Source organism: Tyto alba, unplaced genomic scaffold (genome assembly GCF_018691265.1).
Source record: "Tyto alba isolate M040663 unplaced genomic scaffold, T.alba_DEE_v4.0 Super-Scaffold_40, whole genome shotgun sequence".
Lineage (NCBI taxonomy): Eukaryota > Metazoa > Chordata > Aves > Strigiformes > Tytonidae > Tyto > Tyto alba.
This window is the reverse complement of record NW_024881316.1, coordinates 44,451,052-44,468,742: the sequence shown is the minus strand read 5'-3', so window position 1 is coordinate 44,468,742 and position 17,691 is coordinate 44,451,052. Positions and strand designations below refer to the sequence as shown.

General features: G+C 42.6%; 1 protein-coding gene and 1 long non-coding RNA gene across 3 annotated transcripts; one reads left to right on the top strand and one right to left on the bottom strand.

Annotated features, from left to right (window-relative positions):
* Positions 1-1,742: 1,742 nt before the first annotated feature.
* On the bottom strand, positions 1,743-14,876 carry ENPP5 (ectonucleotide pyrophosphatase/phosphodiesterase family member 5). Of its 2 annotated transcripts, none has more exons than XM_042802963.1 (4): positions 14,803-14,876; positions 10,930-11,799; positions 6,963-7,139; positions 1,743-5,560 (listed from the first exon to the last, which is right to left on the bottom strand). In XM_042802963.1, exons 2-4 carry the CDS (start codon positions 11,792-11,794, stop codon positions 5,190-5,192), a joined length of 1,413 nt encoding a protein of 470 aa, XP_042658897.1. In that variant the 5' UTR covers positions 11,795-11,799; positions 14,803-14,876; the 3' UTR covers positions 1,743-5,189. The 2 variants fall into 2 exon arrangements, with proteins under 2 accessions (XP_042658897.1, XP_032860930.2); XM_033005039.2 differs by lacking the exon at positions 14,803-14,876 and adding an exon at positions 14,448-14,643.
* A 61-nt stretch (positions 14,877-14,937) lies between these two features.
* LOC116964698 lies at positions 14,938-17,395 on the top strand. Its single transcript, XR_004408896.2, has 2 exons — positions 14,938-15,051; positions 17,195-17,395. It is a non-coding gene; the product is annotated as an uncharacterized LOC116964698 (long non-coding RNA).
* The last annotated feature ends 296 nt before the right edge of the window (positions 17,396-17,691 follow it).

The window sequence follows — 17,691 nt, the reverse complement described above, 5'->3', positions numbered from 1 at the left end:
CCTCCCTTTAGCTCTGAGACTAAACAGGGCTAGTGTGGGAAGGGTTTAAAGAGAAAGTTTGAGTATTAATCAAGAAATAAGATAAAACTATACTTCAGTTGCATTGCTGATTATTTTCAATTCCAAGGGTGCTGTACGGTCTATAAGAGTGCTGAATGTTTTTCCTGCTACGATTCTCTGCTGCTGGCAGGGAGGGTTTCAAAGCAGCTCTTGGACCCCCAGGATTTTATACAGACCATGTACAAATTAAAAGAATATAGAAAACCACCTCTTTCTCCTTAGAGACAAAGTTGATACATTTAAATATGATTATTTCTAAAAGCGTTAGTGCCTTAAACATGATGAAATATTTCTACTACCCAATTACAGTTTGTATGAACTATTGTTTGTGAGAGTCAGCAGCTGATTTCCTTCTGAATAGCTAATTCAAAAGAAGGCCATGGGAAGCTGTGGCTTTCCCCTTCCTCAAAGCTGTGATAAAGGAGACATCCTGCAACGGTTTGTGGCAACATTTAATGACTTGACTTGCTAAATTTATGCAACTCTGCAATGCTCACACAGGACATACTCATTTAGGGGAAGTTCTTAACACTTAAGCTAGCATGGAAATTTAGAAGGGAATGGGGGAAGTTTGTAACACTGCTTCCCAGCAGCAGACTGACGTTTCATTGTGGTGACAGGCTCCATAAAGGAACCCTCAACACTGGCTAGAGAAACCTTAAACCATCCACCCCTCTGGGTTTACGTGCTCTTTGTCTATTAGCACCAAGGAAACAGTTCCAGAATGGAGCTGATTTCAGCTAACTCCAGGTCCAAACCACTTGTTTCGGGGGGAAGTTTAACTTGCTATAACTTGGAAAGAATGTACTGCCTATGAAAATAAACCAGCAACATCACGGACCTCCAAGGATCAGACCACGTGTTTGCTTTCATGTGCATGGTACCACCTTTTATTGCAAAAACACAGTAATAGAGATTTATTAACTTAAAATGATTCAGATTATGATTTCATTATGGTAAGGCCATCCATTTGCAGTGCTGCCAATACTGCTACTGAACTTACCCTTTTCATGTGCTTGCAATGATTTTTATAGTCTTAACATCTAATAAATACTTACGTTACCTTTACTGTAGCACAAACATGCCATTCCCTGAAAGGCATGCACCGAACCATAGGTATGGATGGTCAGGACAGCATCCATGGCTGTTATTTAAGTAGAGAAGACGATTTGGAAGCCTGTTATATTTGCATTTTACAAAACAGCAGGACTCAACAACTGCATGTTTGTTATTCTTCCCACGCACAGCTCAAGATTGTGTTGTTCCACACTTCTGAAAAAGTCACACTGCACAGCCCTTTATCTTATGATAGGCATTTCTGTGCCTTTTTGTTTGTTTTTTTTTTTTTTTTTTGAGACCACATTTATTCTAAACAGCATTCCTGTAGCTCTTTACCAAGAAAGCCTGGAAGATTTTTTTGATTAAAGAAACTGTATTACCATTGTTGGTAACAGATAGCTGTTACTTCCATATACAGCAGCAAGGTGAGAAACAAGAAGTCTTTCATATAAGAACTTTGACCTAAAATTCTATCATACTTCTAGTTATTTTTAATAGAGGCAAACACTAAGCGGAGTACAAGAAATATTTTGGTTGCATGTAAGACCATTGTCCCCCAGTCATCCCCCCACGATTCAAGTTTTTCCCAGAAGTGTTTTTAAAAGAAGCAAGGCACTCGATGCTTGATAGCACTATAGCAAAGTTATATTTCAACACTTCCAAACAGGAAGAAACAAAGAAAACATTTGACATCTCAAAGTATGCTTCACAAGTCAACAATGATAGACAAAATCATGCAAGCTTCTCAGTTTCCAAGTTTAAGTTACAAGTGGTACACAGTGTGCTCCAATCCACTTTCCAATAAACTTGTTCAGGCATCATAAAAAGTATCAGGTACGCAGAAACCAAATCCCACATCCTGCCCAACCAAAAAGGTAGTCTGAAAAATTTCACATCACTTCAGAGAAAAAGTTTATATTTCTCCCCAGTGGCATCATATGTGCTTTCAATTTAATTAAGCATACACCCAACAACTTAAAACAGTGTTTAACACTGGGTAGGCAAATATCCTAACAAGGTAACTACCCACGAGCTACCTGCAAATACACATCAACAATAAAGGAAACGTGTTTAATCCTAAACTGAAATACCCAAATGCTGAAAGATTCTCTGCAGCTTTCTATCAGGTTTCATTTTACCCTCCTCACAGAAGGGCCTTACAGTGCAGTACAGAACAACGACATCACGTTTGTGTTTCCAATCTATTTTGAATATTATTGTTACCAAACCCTTTGTTAGGGGAAACCTACCGCGCTTCCCTCATTCCATGTTTGGGCAGGTAAGCCTAAATCCCAAGATGACTGAACAGCGCTGACCAACTTTGCCCCCTCCTTAAAATCAAGGGTCACTTTGGCTGATGATGGAACTACACCTGTCACAGTTTAAAAAGTGGAGGTTTAATGAACACCTCTGAGTTTACAATCCAGTTATTTTTACATCTGCCATAAGCATTGCTACAAAATTACCGCAATAAGAATTTCTATTAAAGCAGAATGTTCCAAAGTGTGTAACTGAAGTAGCTGCAGGTAAGGATTATAGCATCTTCAATTTTCACTATTATTCCGTTAACCAAGCCTGTAGATCTTTCTTTAAACACACACTAAGTTCATGCTACAATTCATTTTTAAATTGCAAATAAGCAAGAAAAGGTGGCCTGAACACATCAATTTGTATCTGACATCCACTTTGGGGAAGGTAGCTAGAGAAGTGACTACTAACCATGTAGAGGTTTAGGTTTTCTACTCAGACTTCCCCAGCCTCTCTAGAAACTACGGTGAACATCATTACTGCTTTCATCTTTCAGCTTGAAAAGCCCCTGCAGCATTCTGTTTCAGCTGGCATCAGCAAAATAAGACACACCTAATGGTCAGCTCCACTAAGAATCAGCTTTACAGTGTCAGGCACACCTAACCCAGACATTTTCCTTCAGTGTTTTCTTAAGAAAATGGCAATGTAGGAAAACAGGACAGTACACGGAACAGTAACAGCAGAGTTACAGAGATGAGTCAGATTGTTACACATATCCCCCAAATTAAGGGACTGTCCTCCAACAGATCTGCTAGTCTCTTGCCTTCCTAAAGCTACTATTACAACTAGACTTCCAGCATATACCTTAACTTGGGAGTATTTCATGGCCTTCCCTCTCAAGCATTCACTGCACCTAGCTGGGGTCTCTAAAAACTTCCCACCTCTGTTTGCAAGCCAGCTTAATGCTAAGCAAGCGTCCCCGCCGTCACGGAGCGATCTGACAGCTTGCCTCTGACGCAGCCAGCGCCAGGCAGCCCGCAGTGTGGCACCGCAGAGCCATCGCTGAGGCAGCCAGAAACGAGCTCACCTCTGAACTCTCCTACATGTCACTCATGAAAGCCTGGAATTAAGCTCAGCGAAACGAGTTCTGCGCTTCAGTTAGTCAGCTTGTTGCAGCTCCTTGCAAGGGCTGGAGCAAACCTCCCGACTGCAGCGTCAGGCTGACCCGCACCATTAGTTTGGCAGCTCAAGTCCAAGGGCAAGACAGACGTTCCCATCTTTGCCCTCTGCTGGGTGCTGGGGATAAAGCAATAAATCGCACTTACCGAAATACCAGTCTCAGTATTTGTGTGAATTTTGAGTTTCTTTTCCTTCGGGCATTGTACTCAGAAGCAAAGTGCAGAGGAATTCTAACCCACACAGGGAGGGGAAAAAGGTACAGCTTTTAAACAAATCTGACAACTAGACAACTTTTCTCACTTCATACCATGTTTTTCATACAACCCTTGGTCAGCAGCTGCTCATCTAACATTCAAATGAGCTCAGCAAATAAAACATAACTACAATAGCAGTAAGATTTATTGCCACACACACACACAAAATCAAAGTAATATATAGTTCTGTTGACTCAGAATTAATAATTTTTCCTAACAGAGACTTTCCTCTGGAAGAACAAACTCCAGTCTTATGCCTTTTTTCATAATAAAGTGTGATTTTTCAGATTTAAGAGTATATATGGCTTAAGATTTATATGGCTGTTCCTCAAATTGTATGTCTAATCCTACTTATCAAATTCTAAGGTCCACTCAGACATATCAGATAAAACACAAGACAGCAAGCCAAACTCACACTAGAGAAGAGTCTCCACTAAAGGATCAGATGTTACACCCAGTGACAAGCTCAACAGCACTCTGAAACCAGCTTGTACATGTGTGTTCCTTAAATGATTCATCTGCCTTATTCTGAAAGAGCCTTTTTATCACAGAAATATGAGACTCCATTTGGATATACAGGTGTTGCAATTATATGTTGCACTTATATTAAATTCCTAGAAAATTTAGTTCAGTGTACAGGAAACGACAGAAAAAGTAAAGACCTACATCCATCTAAAATCATAAAGACCTACATTTATCTAAATTTAAAAGAAAAAAAAAATCAAAGATTTTAATGCTGACTGCCAAAGGTGCTACCTCTTAGATTCATATTTTGGGGCTACAATCAATACAGTAGTTTAAAGAAATACTCCTAACTAAACTTAAACACTTAGCACTGCATGACCTAGCTTAATAGTAAGTTTTCTGCAGGATTTAATCCACCAAGATATCTGTAATGGTGATCCATGCAAGTTTCCTTGGGCAGGGAAGAAAAAAAAACCCAGAGAAATCTAGTTACATTCAGTGACTTGTTAGAATCTGAGAGACTTAAAAAATCTCTCAAAGAAAAAAAAAAAAAAAAAAGAGGGAGTGTGGGAGATTAAATCACCATGTAATAGACCGTGAAGTGCACCTCAGTCGATATTTTCCTAAAAGCAGCTTAGAATGAGTTATTCGAGGTCTACTCTCATTACATGTCTACATACATATACAGCTTTCCAGGTCTACCTAGAATATTTTCAACCTCTGCAAGATTAAGTGGTTGTAGGGTGAAAAAAACCCCCACGCTCTTTCTCTGCATATCTAGTATGTACGTACCCCAGTGTACCAATGGATCAGCATCCGTCTCCTTTTACTCCACATATTTATGCTGATACAACTTTTTTTTTTTTTTTTTTTTTTTGTATAAGGTTATTTTAAGCATCAAACGGGAAACAGTACCAAGCATTATTAATCTTGCAACAGTGGCTGGGCAGCTTCAGTATGTCGCATTTGCCTGGTATTTGCTCGGTTGAGGATAAAATGCCTAACAAAAACTGCAATAAAAACCATAACAAGAAAGCTGCCCAGAAAGACTCCTATAACAGTGGCATAGGTGTCTGCTCCAAAGGCTACAGGAAATTCTTCAGCAAGTATATCTTTCACAGCATTGAATGAACCGTTGTTTGGCAATGGTTTAATACCAAGTAGATGGCACAATAAGGGGTACAAGTCTGTAGCATTCATGGCTTCTTTGGTAACATTCTTTCTGAAAGCAGGTCCAACTGCCAAAAAAATTGGATGCATTTCTGGTAAGATGTTGTCGTATCCGTGATTACCAACTAGAAATAAAAGACAGATAAAGGTCAATATTCTGAAGTTACAAAACAAGCACTGAAGCTTTTCTTAAAATTAGCATAATACAGAAAAGAAAGAGCCACCATTTTTTCTTGAAGAGGTTTAGAAGACTCATTTTAATCAACAGCACAAATGTCTCCTAGCAAATACCAAGACTCAGAACTACAAAGAGAAGATGCCTTAAAAAAAGAATGGAAAGGACTATTTAAGAAAAAAAAAAAAAAAAAGGTAGTCTCACATGGCAGTTACAGCACTGTCAATGTTTCCTTGATTTTCATCAAGGAAAAACTCCAATTTTGCAATTGGACCAGATCTCTTAGGAAAAAAAAAAAAAAAACAAAAAACAACAAAAAACAACAACAACAACAAAAAAAAAAAAAAAAACACAAAACATCCAGATAGAGACAGACTGTCTGACTCCTGGTAGCAGACAGAACTTAAGCACTGACTGATTTGACACTTTGTTCAATTTTGTGCACTATCTACTCATCAACAAGGAAAAAGTTTATGAATCTCACTAGTGGGTCTCCAGTGTCCTTTTTTTACAGAGGCACTCAAAACTCTGAACAAGTAAATAAATATGCAGGCACAAAAAGCTGCTCTCATCAGCTATCAACAACTGAAAAGCTTGTTAAGTCTTGCAGGTAACAGGCTCCAGCTAGATAACCAGAGGCAAAGTTTAAAAGGTTTTCAATTAAGAAACTTAAGAACTGACCATATGACATCTGTATTTTCCTTCCTAGCTCACCAAAAGTTACAGTTTACTGTCTTCATTCTACCTATAATAAATCTCAAAACTCCAAGGTGAGGAACTTAAGTGGGTTGGTTTTTTTCTTCCTTCAATCACATAGAATGCATCTTACCCTATAAGGTGAGCAAAAAAATCACTGGTGTACAATAACACAATATTCAAAGACTCCAGCAACAGAGCATCTGCAGAAGTTGAGGACTTGCAGAAAGCATTCTTGTATTTCCAACCCAACCCTTCTCCAGTAAATAAACAGTACGCCACAAACCAATGCTATTCATCCTCTACTCAACACATTCAGTTACAACTCCTCTTTTTTTTTTTTTTTTTTAATCTCTCAGGAAGTGCTTGTCAGTTTGCTAGATCTTACAGGAAGACCTCAAGTATGTGGCCACTAAAACATGTGAACGATCTTATCTCAGTAAGTTTAATTTTTAGAACCATAAAATCCAGTTCCCCCTCCTATTCCCATCCCATCCAGAAAAAAAAAAATGTAAATTCTACACACTTAGCTTCAGAGTTTTCCCTCCTAGTCTTAAAATAAACATGAAATAAAAACATTAGTTGAGATTGGGAAAGTACTGTGTAAGGTCTGACTAGGAAGATACAGAAAAGCACTGTAAAGACAGAATACTTACATTGAAAACCTTCAGACTTACTGTATACAATTTCCCATCCTTTATCAGCCACTGCTAAAATTGGCTGAATTCTACTGTTGTGCTTGTAATGTAATCTATCTGGAATCTGCTCCTTTTTATAGACAGTCATGTTGGGATGAGCATGGGCCAAAGCTTCATATACTTCATCCAGTTTCCCTACAAACAAACAAAAGAAACAAAAGACAAAACTTAAACATACCAATATGTGTACTGAATTCATTAGTAGTTCAAATACAACTGAAAGAGAGCAAAATGAACTTCACCAAAGCTAATTATAGCTGTAAGAGACAACAGCAGATTACAATGTGCACAGAAGTTACTGTGAGAAATCCAGAGCCTCAGTCACAGTAAAATCACACCTGGCATCAGACTTCACAGCCTATACCTAAGCAGTAAGTGCCTTGCCAATTTTAGAAAAATCCCTCATTTCACAGCTATCAGAAGGTAAGTTCCTTACAAGAATGAGTTAGAAGGCATTCAATTAAGTCTTGAGGAAAAGAAACCAGCTCCTCCTAGCTCCGTGCAAAGCTTGAAGCAAGAAGACATCTCCTAACCCTGCCTAGGAGGAAATGTGCGCGTTAAGGCATATTCTGTCTTTCCCCCCATTGGCTATGATGACAAGTGACACCTCTCATTTATTTTAAAGCAGTTTAATTGCTAGTTTGGCCTTCAAAAGGCCAAGTAGAGCAGCCACTTTGTTCCTTGGCACCTCTGAAAACTTTTTTCTGAGTGAACACAACTGTTAACTTCTCCTTCTACAAGATGCTCCAATAAACAGCTACGTATTTGACCTCATTCGATTCCCAGTTTTGACCTTCTACCATTTCGGTGACAAGTTTAGCCAACTTAGAAAGAGTACCTAGTTTGCTGCTGTGCACCATGTAACACCATACTATTAGTAATTAATTGTCGAGGGATAAGCAAAATTAGCTTGCATTCATCTTCCACAGGAAGCCCTCAGGTCACAGTCCCGATGCCACCATCACATGAGGAGCTGTACAAAGATTGCAGAGGCCTAAGCAGGGACCATGCAGCAAATGTACGAAGGGACAGGCTGGACTGGCAGATGGAGATGGCACTTTTGGTCTAGAGCTGTCAGCCACTCTGTATTCAGTAACAGCTAACAGCATTACGTACGCCTTTGCATTCTTGGTGCCCACTCCTTTCCCTTCCCTAGGCATTTTCCACCCCAACAATTCTTCATTTGCTTATTTCTACTTTCTAAGCTTTCCTCTCCAGTAAAAGTCACTGAACAGCCAGGAAGCAGCTGGACAGGCTGGAACACCAGCGCACAGAAAAGAGGAACCAGGACACACAGACAGGGACACAAAAGCAAGTTCAGGAATCTACGTCTGAGCAAGTTTCTTCAATCCCCCCTCCTTTCCATTTAAGCACAGATTCATACTGAGGGCCATGCAGGGTATATAACAGACTTCTGCTACATACCAAATAACTCCACTCCATGACTTAAATAAGTACTTTGTGCTACACACATGCACAATTCAGGCAGGCAGCGGACTCACAGCTAGTCCCTGCAGCCCCATTTCAGCACTCCAAGTTCTGAAGTACAGTTGGAAGATGTTTGCATTTTTTTTTTTTTGTGGCCAACACTGCCAGTTTTAGCAGACGAGTGGGATTTAAGCACATCCTGTCATTTTAACTTATCATTTCTGACTGGTTCTGCCTTCACAAGAAGCTGCACATCCTGCAGCGGGTATTCCTGCGAGTGAGCTCTTCTCTGACTGTCCACCCCAAGAAATGATCGCCTTCATCACCACAAGAACTAGGGCTTGGTTTGACCCAAGGCACAGCCTGAAGGAAACCAAGGATTAAAATCTGGTCTACCATTTACAGCATGAGTGGAGTTTTAAATATATATCAGAAAAAGAGAAGTTCGGGAGGAGGTGCCCAATGTCTTTAAAGAAACCACTTTTGTTTTCCCCCATCAGTTCCTAGCATCTGGTATAGAAAATCTGGAGGAAAACTGAAAATAGATTAATGTATAATGTTTCTTATCTCAAACTGCATAAAAAAAAAGAATCGTTAAACTTAAGAAACACAAGATGAGACAACAAAAGTCTAGATATGGTATCGTTACAGTGACAAGAAAAGGGACTCTAATCTAGCATTTTTAGGACTGTATTAGTAACAAAATTAATTTTGTTAAGCCACTTTTCTAGATGGGATAGTAGGAAGGAGAAGCCCCAAATACAACAAACTATGATTTTACACTAAATTAATTATTTGAATATATTTATATTAAATGCAAGAAAAAGGCCCGCATCATCAGCTGTGCTCCAGGTACCATCTTCATGAACATATAATTAATTCCACACACACTGGCATGGTTAAATAATGGCTTTAATCGATCTCTTAGGGAAGAAATATGCAGCCAAACAGGTAAAGTAGCAGAAATCACTGCATTTTTAAGCATCTGAGATTTTTCTTAATGTCTCACTAAGTTTTACCATTCCCTTGGTTTAAGAAAGACAAATGCAACACTTGTTGAAGAATCAGTCTTAGGTACTTAAGTATATATTATTTCACAGCTAAACAGAGAATGAAGCTCAATGTTTTATAATAAAGATTGCAGCTGGTAACACGGAAGGAAGGAATTTTAGCTGTGCTCAAAACCAATTCCTGTTTATTGGTAGTGTAATAAATACCCGAACCTCTGGGCAAAACCAAATCCAAGCTATTTCTGAAATCCATTGAAATGGCTTTTTTACTCTTCTGTCATCTAATTGCTGCAGAGATACTCTTCAGTATTTGGCAGACAGGAGAATCAGGTTACACATCTTCAAGCTCTTATTTACTGCATTAGGAAAGTTTCAGCACTAGAACTTACAACTCCTTCATTTGGTAACGAGAACACCCTGGTCAACCATGTTTGTCTTCATTAAGATGGGGCTCCCAAACTTGGCTCTTCTATCACCACTGAAAGAAACAGCACCCAGCTCCAAGCACCTGAGTGAGCTCAGGCAGCAAATGATCTTGGTTTGGACATACTAACATTTTAGTCTGGAATATTCTTCAAACTAAAAATGACATGAGACATTTGTTTACACATTTAAAGGTCACTTAAGTCTGCAAAATACCCTCCCTGAGGGGGCATTAAATACAGAGTGCTATCCATCAGCAAGCCAAACGTTACAGAAATCTTACAAAACACCTTTTCAGAAGGCCACCTTAAAACCCAACTTTCAAATTATCACCCCTGCCCACATAAAAAATGCTATTATCCAGGTTAACACATTCACACCAATCACTTATAGCTTCTGATAATCAAAATGAAGAGCAGCACCTCTACATCAGTGACACTAAACATACACCTGACACTTAAGCAACTGTTCAATGACTGCAACCAGACTTCAGATTTCAATTCCAGCAGTATTCTTGCCCATCATTAGCACAATAAAAATGGTATGAACATAACAGGCTGGCTGTTCAGCATGATGAGGGAAAAAAAACTAAAGTGAACTACAGTAGCTGGCAGCTAATCAAACAGCCAACACAAGCTTTCTTTTTATCAAAGGTCTCGATCTGGTTTCAGTTTATTGTTTGACTTAGAAATCTAATTCTTCCACTATGGCTTTATCATCTTGATGAAAGGCAAGATACGTAACATTCAGTCGTTATCTATCTAGAACACCATTCATCCTTGACAATGCCATTAGATTGTCTTACTTCCCATAAAGACTAAAGGATATTTGTCAATATTAGTCAACAACAGACAGATTTGCTCACTTGCCATTTCAAAGTTAATCCAGGCTTTTGACAGAGCTAGAAAAAAGGACAAAGAGGTGATCCTGCAAGTACTCCTTGTTCAAGGCTGATATCCTACTGGTATCAGTGCTGCTACCACCATTTCACCTAAGGAACAAAGTCTATAAAATTTCAATATTCAAGTATTTTCTTCAGATAATTTTACTATTATAGCTCCTACCTTCTTTTGGCAAAATAGCCACTGCAGGAGAATGGTCAATGCTTTTATAGAGCTCTCTATTCACATACTGATCAAGCTCAATGAGCCTTTGTGAGGAGGATTGTGACATTCCATGATCACTTGTAATTATGACATTTATCACACCCCATAGCTTCGCTTTCTTCAGTTCAGACATCAGATATCCCAGCTTTTTGTCAATATCACTAATTATTGGTCCCATAAGTGGGTTTTCTGGGCCCAGAATATGGCCCATCTCATCAGGCTGTTCCCAGTATAGGAGACCAAAGTTTATGGGTTCTTTTGATGTAAACCACTGAATAAGCCTTGCAACTCTATCTTCAAAGGAAACTGATTCATTGTAGGGCATATAGTATGTAGGAAAGACTCCATGTATTTTCACATCTGTTCCAGGCCACATAGCTGCGCCGGTTTTATGTCCTTCCCTCTGGTTTGTTACCCATATTGGGCTGGCTTCTTCCCAGAACTTGGAGTTATAGATGTGCATTTTATTCAGAGAGAACGTTTCATTCAGAATAGGATCATACATCTCATTAGCAACTATACCATGGCTTTCTGCATAGAGACCAGTCACCATTGTATAATGATTAGGATACGTTTTCGTTAGAAACACATTAGTGACTTGTTTGACATGCACACCATTCCCCATGGCATAATGAAAATTGGGGGTTGAGACTTTATAGATGTAATCCCATCGAAATCCATCAAAAGATACTAGCAATACTCTGGGCTGGGCTGGCTGCAAAGACAATGTGCTTTGAAGAAATAGTGAGAAAATCGTCAGGACTTTCCAATAACAGTTCATGGCTATTCTGGAATGAATTCTTCCCCTCTTCTGAGGCAACATGGCATCTGTGGAGCAGAGACAGAAGAGTTGTTTGTGTTAACCTGTTTGCCAAAGTCCTAACAGCTACTCATTAACAACGAGTAGCTAAAATATTGCTTATGTATTTATACAGCTTGCCTTACTAACACTGAGCTCTCCAAACACAGGCAAAAGGTCTCATTTCTATCAGACTGATAGCTCAATTTCTGAGATGGGTAGTGAGACACTACAACTTGTTGAATGAAACAGTTCACAAAGCAACTTCTTTAGCCAACACCAGTGCCCTACCTCTTCCTTTTTTCTTCCTGCTCCCAATACACAGGAACTCCTGATCTTGCAATCTGACAAGTTTTCAAGTATCTTCAGTACTCAAAGTTGTAAGAAACTGTCCTGTGAGAAAGCTTCTGTGTGTTGAGAGTTAAGACGTAAACAGGGGGAGTTCTCACCTTGAGAATAACAAGGTCCATCTCCACCAGAACTTTATAACCCTCATTAAAATCTCTGGAGCGTTACTTCTCTTCTGCGCATGTGTGGCACAGACACACCAGCATCACGCGGCAGAGCAGCAGGTGGGAGCAGGGAGCACACACCAGAACTGGAGACTCTGTGCCTGCACAGCTCCCACCAGAGAGGGGGGACCAGCTAGAAACCATCACAGCTTCTCAGCCCCGACACTTGGTATGGGATTACTAAATGTACCAAGCACAGTTTCTAGCAGAGAAACTAGCAAATAAGCTTTGAATTTCAGGTACAGCAGAGTATCCATTCAAAGGTTTTGCTGCTGAAAAGGTGTCAGATCAAGAGTTAGATGAACAGAGAATGGGAACATTGGCTTCCCAACATTTCGTCACATCTCTAACCTGGTCATATCTTCCTTACGTAACTGAGCTCTTATTGATCAACTAATTCTGATACTTGCTACCAAAGGTCACTTCTCATGTACAGACAGCTTTACAAACAAGAATATATATGAGCCATGTAAGTCGGTGTGCAGTTTAAGTTCTTCTAACTGACCACTCATGTCTGAACAGATTGGAAAGAGGTGCTTGAAAGATTCAGCAGTACAGTTGTGAGTCACTGGAAATACTACATCTTTCAAGCAAACACCATCTCTCCTTTCCAGTCAAATACCACTGCTGAGTGCACACAGCACAGAGTATGCAAGACACAAGACAGAATGCGAATCCTGCCCGTGAAACTGCATGAGATAGTGACTATTACACACTGTTCCCTGAAGCATTTACTCCCTAAATAAACATTCAGCTCAAATTCTGATCATATGACTCAAATATATTGACTGTTCCTAGCTATGATTTGCATTCCTTATCTAACAGCATGACACAATATGACATATAAAGGGGGGCAACAAGAAAGCTGGAGAGGGACTTTTTACAAGGACATGCAGTGATAGGACAAGCGGTAATGGTTTTAAACAGAAAGAGGGTAGATTTAGATTAGATATAAGGAGAAAGTCCTTCCCTGTGAGGATGGTGAGGTGCTGGCCCAGGGTGCCCAGAGCAGCTGTGGGTGCCCCCTCCCTGGAAGGGTTCAAGGCCAGGTTGGACGGGGCTGGGAGCAACCTGGTCTAGTGGAAGGTGTTCCTGCCAATGTCAGGGGGATGGGACAGGATGATCTTTAAGATCTCCTCCAAACCATTCTGTGATTCTATGATAATTTCATATAGCATTGGATTGTACTCCCCTGCTCCAGTTTCCCTCTGCCCTTCCCAAACACTTTCTTGTTCAAAACTTAGTTATCCACCTCAACAATCCCTGTAAGAATCCTTACACAGGATCTCCCTATCTGTAACTGACCTAAAATTTCATGCTAACATTCCCCACTTCTTGCTCAACTGCACCATTTAACCACAAGACAAGATACTGTTCAATCTAATCCTCCATGTGGACTGTACTGATACTTCACACAGTTCCCTTTAGGTTCCCATTTTTCAGCAATCCTCTGGAACAAGTCATTACTGAAATTCAGCTGGAGAACAGTGACTGCGTAACCAATAAATCCATACTAATCTTTGAAGCACAAAAATATCCTAGTTAATACAAAAGGTTATAGCATAGCAGGTATCTGAATTCCACTGCAATGATCAAACAGGATTTGTCAGTTTGCTAGAATACAAGACATCTTCCACTGGAAATTTGTCTACTCCATTTTCCCAGCTAAATCTCTCATATATATAATTACACTGGAGAACAGCATAGGCACTGGTGACTTGCACATAGTGTGATGCTACACCAAACTTGCACGTCTCCCAGAATTAAAATCCAGGCCTAGACTCCTGTTAATGAACTCACACTGCAGAGACACAATTGCCCCTTCCAGAAAACCCACAGACCCAAAGGCTGCACCAGCACTCAGCTTCCCCTGATACTGGAATTTCTTTCAGCTGAATCTGAAGGAAGAAAGGGAGAACACAGTTTCGTTGTGTCCATCCACCAGGCCCACAGCCGAGTCATAAATTCTCCCTTCTGCAGAGAGGCAGGTATGCGTTTACATCCTCTCAAGCGAAATCAGGTCCATCCTACTGCATTCTACACAGTTAATGATGTCAACGTCATCAAATCCTTTAGTTAATTAATTCTGATCAATAACTTTTTTTTTTTTTTTTTTCTTTCCCCGCCCCCAAGGCCTTCCTATACTGGTCTTCACTGGGTACAACCTGAGTGCGTCCACCGGCCTCAGACTCTCCCGAAACCCAGCACCAGGGTTCCTGAAGAGGCTCTGGTGGGACGGAGGCAGCCCACAGCCCCGGGCAGGGAGCTGCCGGACAGACAGACGGACGGACAGACAGACAGACCGAGAGCCAGGGAAGCGCCCAAGGCCCCGTTCAGCAGCCGGAGCGGCTCGGCACAGCGACCAGCAGCAAGGGCCGGCCGGCGCTCAACCCACCCCGGCGGGCCCACCGCGCCCCGCGAAACCCACGCGGGACACCCCCCACTCGGGCCTGAGGAAACGCGCACACCCCCACCCCCACGGAGCCCTCCCGGCCCCGGCGCCCCCCGGCCCCCCCTCACCGGCCGGCGGCCCCCGGAGCGCAGGCGGGGCAGCACCGCCCCCGCCGCGCGTCACGGCCGCCCGCCCCGCTGGGAGTGGCCGGCGGCGCTGTCAGTCAGCGCCGGGTAACGGTGAGGGCGGGGGCTGCAGGTGGCGGGCGGGGTTGGCGTCGGTTGAGGGGGCCGCTGCGGGTTTAACGCCTGTGTCGGCGACACCGACAGCGGGATCGCGCGCGCCCGCAGCGACTTCGCCGACGACAACAACGAGCGGTGCGGTGGGGACAGGGGTGACGTCCCGAGGGACCTGGGCGGGCTGGAGAGGTGGGGCTGTGCGAACCTCAGGGAGTTCAGCAAGGCCCAGGGCAAGGCCCTGCCCATGGGCCGGGGCAATCCCAGCACAAATCCGGGCTGGGCGAGGAGCGGCTGGAGAGCAGCCCTGCGGAGAGGGACTGGGGGGTATTAGTGAATGGAAAACTGACTGTGAGCCAGCGACGTGCACTCACAGCCCAGAAACCCAACCGTGTCCAGGGCTGCAGCCAGAGCAGTGTGGCCAGCAGGTCAAGAGAGGGGATCCTCCCCCTCTGCTCCACTATCGTGAGACCCCCCTGCAGTGCTGGGGCCAGCTCGGGGGCCCCAACAGCAGAAGGACCCGGAGCTGCTCGAGCGGGGCCAGAGGAGGCCACGGAGATGCTGGGGGGGCTGGAGCAGCTCCCCTGGGAGGCCGGGCTGAGAGAGTTGGGGGGTTCAGCCTGGAGAAGAGAAGGCTCCGGGGAGCCCTTCGAGCGGCCTCCCAGGGCTTAAAGGGGGGACAGGAAAGGTGGGGAGGGACTCTGGGTCAGGGAGTGTAGGGGTAGGATGAGGTGTAACGGTTTTAAACTAAAAGAGGGTAGGTTTAGATTAGATGTAAGGAATAAATTCTTTGCTGTGAGGGAGGTGAGACACTGGCCCAGGGTGCCCAGAGCAGCTGTGGGTGCCCCCTCCCTGGAAGGGTTCAAGGCCAGGTTGGACGGGGCTGGGAGCCCCCTGGGCTGGGGGAAGGGGGCCCTGCCCATGGCAGGGGGGCTGGAACTGGATGATCTCTAAGGTCCCTTCCAACACAAACCATTCTGTGATCCTATGATTTTCAGGTGTCCTTGAGAAGGGACCAGGTGAGGAGGCAGCTCCTGGGGGGCACTGGGCCTCTCCTGCATGGGAAGCAGCCCCGTGTGAGGCGGCCTGGGCAGGCAGCACAGGGGGGAGCTGCCTTGGGGGGCATTTTCTCCCACTTTGAGGAGCATAGTGGTTTGGTGAGAGCAGGGCCTTGCCAGTATGGCATTTGTGCAGGTCTAAAGCCAGGCAAGTTGTAAGGGTGTTGCTGCATGTCATGGAATTGCTTAAAATATACAAGAAGTAGGGCACAGACTGGGATGGTTGTGCTTTGACCTGCCTGTAAAGGCAAGGAGAAAATTCACTTTCTGGATATCTGCAAGTTCTTCTTCAGTTTATAAAAACAAACAAACAAACAAAAAACCCCAATTATTTTGATTCAGATGTTTTCCTATCTGATTTTTTCCTCCTCTTGTGTTCTTAGGCTCTAAGTTTTCAAATTTTTTCATGGCGGATATTTTTTCCCATGTTGCGATGTTCAAGACCCACAGCCATGCCCCGGAATGAAGAGGAAAATCAGTTTATCCCCCCTCATCTCACTAGAAACTGAATGGCTGAAGGGGACAGAAGTCCAAGCTGGGTTTCCCGTCTTTACTGGTTGAGGATCTGTGCTACATGTAGGTCCAAAGCCCGTGCCTTGTGTGTGTACACAAAACTTAGCCCACTTTGTGACAGTGTGGAAAACCATTATACTTTTACTGGTACATAGGAACAGGATACTTATTAATCACTTTATAGATGGCACTTCCTAAATTCCATGTCCTTCTGCTGTAAAAAAGCATTATGATGCAAAGAAAGCAAAACTTGTGGGTTTTGGATTTGAGTTTGTTCTTGTTTGTTTGTTTGTTTTCCTAATCCATACAGGAGAAACCTGCTATCTTGTTGATGTAACCTACTGGAGGCCTCACATCTCTGACATAGTACATTATTAGTAAGTAGGTAGAAAAGGGTTACATATAACCCATGTACGGGCTGTAATCCAGTTAATATTCTGGTTCCCTCACCTCCTTTTTGTGTAGAGTTTCAACTGGGCTTCAGGATCTCAAGATCACTGAGCTGGCCAGGCTCATGCAGGAAGGGACTCGCTCAATCCTGGGGCAGTGGCAAAGTGGTCATCATATCTAAATTTTTTAAGCAAGAGTGATACCTTCCTCCGCCTCCCTCACCCCACCTCTAGGAACTGTAGTAGGGGACAAAGGCTTCCTTAATTGTTTTCTTAATACCTTTTTTTTTTTTTTTTTTGTCCCCTTCATTACTGTTCTGTTAGAGGAACGAGACTGAGACGAGTACAAAACTGGAAATATATATTGCTGCTGCAATTGGTAGAAGCTGTGTGGACGTGGCTTTTGTACACAGGAAACAACTAGACCACACGTGTAGCACCAGCTTCATGATCTGATTCCTGACAGTGACCCATACCAGAAGCTTTGGCGAAAGGGTTAAAAATAAAAAAGCCATTATAAAGTTCCACCAGTGTGCACTGAAATCTCTGTTTGGGTGCCTTTCAACAGCAATGTGCTGTCTCATGCTAATAGTAACTCTCATTAGCTAGGAAAAATAGTACTCACATTTACTGTTGGTTCAGCTTTAATTTTGGCCTCTCATCACTTAGATCCAGAGGTCTGGGGAACTGCAGTAGTGACCCTCACGCTTCTGCAGTGGCTGGAATTAGTCACTAGAGGGTACAGGTGTATATGGATTTAAGGCAGTCTTCTAAATAGCTGGGAATGATAATATTTGTCTTGGATGTAAGAAATGGCTCAG

Coding starts and splice junctions, on each gene's coding strand:
- ENPP5 (XM_042802963.1), bottom strand. CDS start 11,794: ATGTTGCCTCAGAAGAGGGGAAGAATTCATTCCAGAATAGCCATGAAC. Junction 7,140..10,929: donor GGCTATTTTGCCAAAAGAAG/GTAGGAGCTATA, acceptor GTTTGTTTGTAG/GGAAACTGGATGAAGTATAT. Junction 5,561..6,962: donor TAAGTCTGAAGGTTTTCAAT/GTAAGTATTCTG, acceptor TTTTATTTCTAG/TTGGTAATCACGGATACGAC.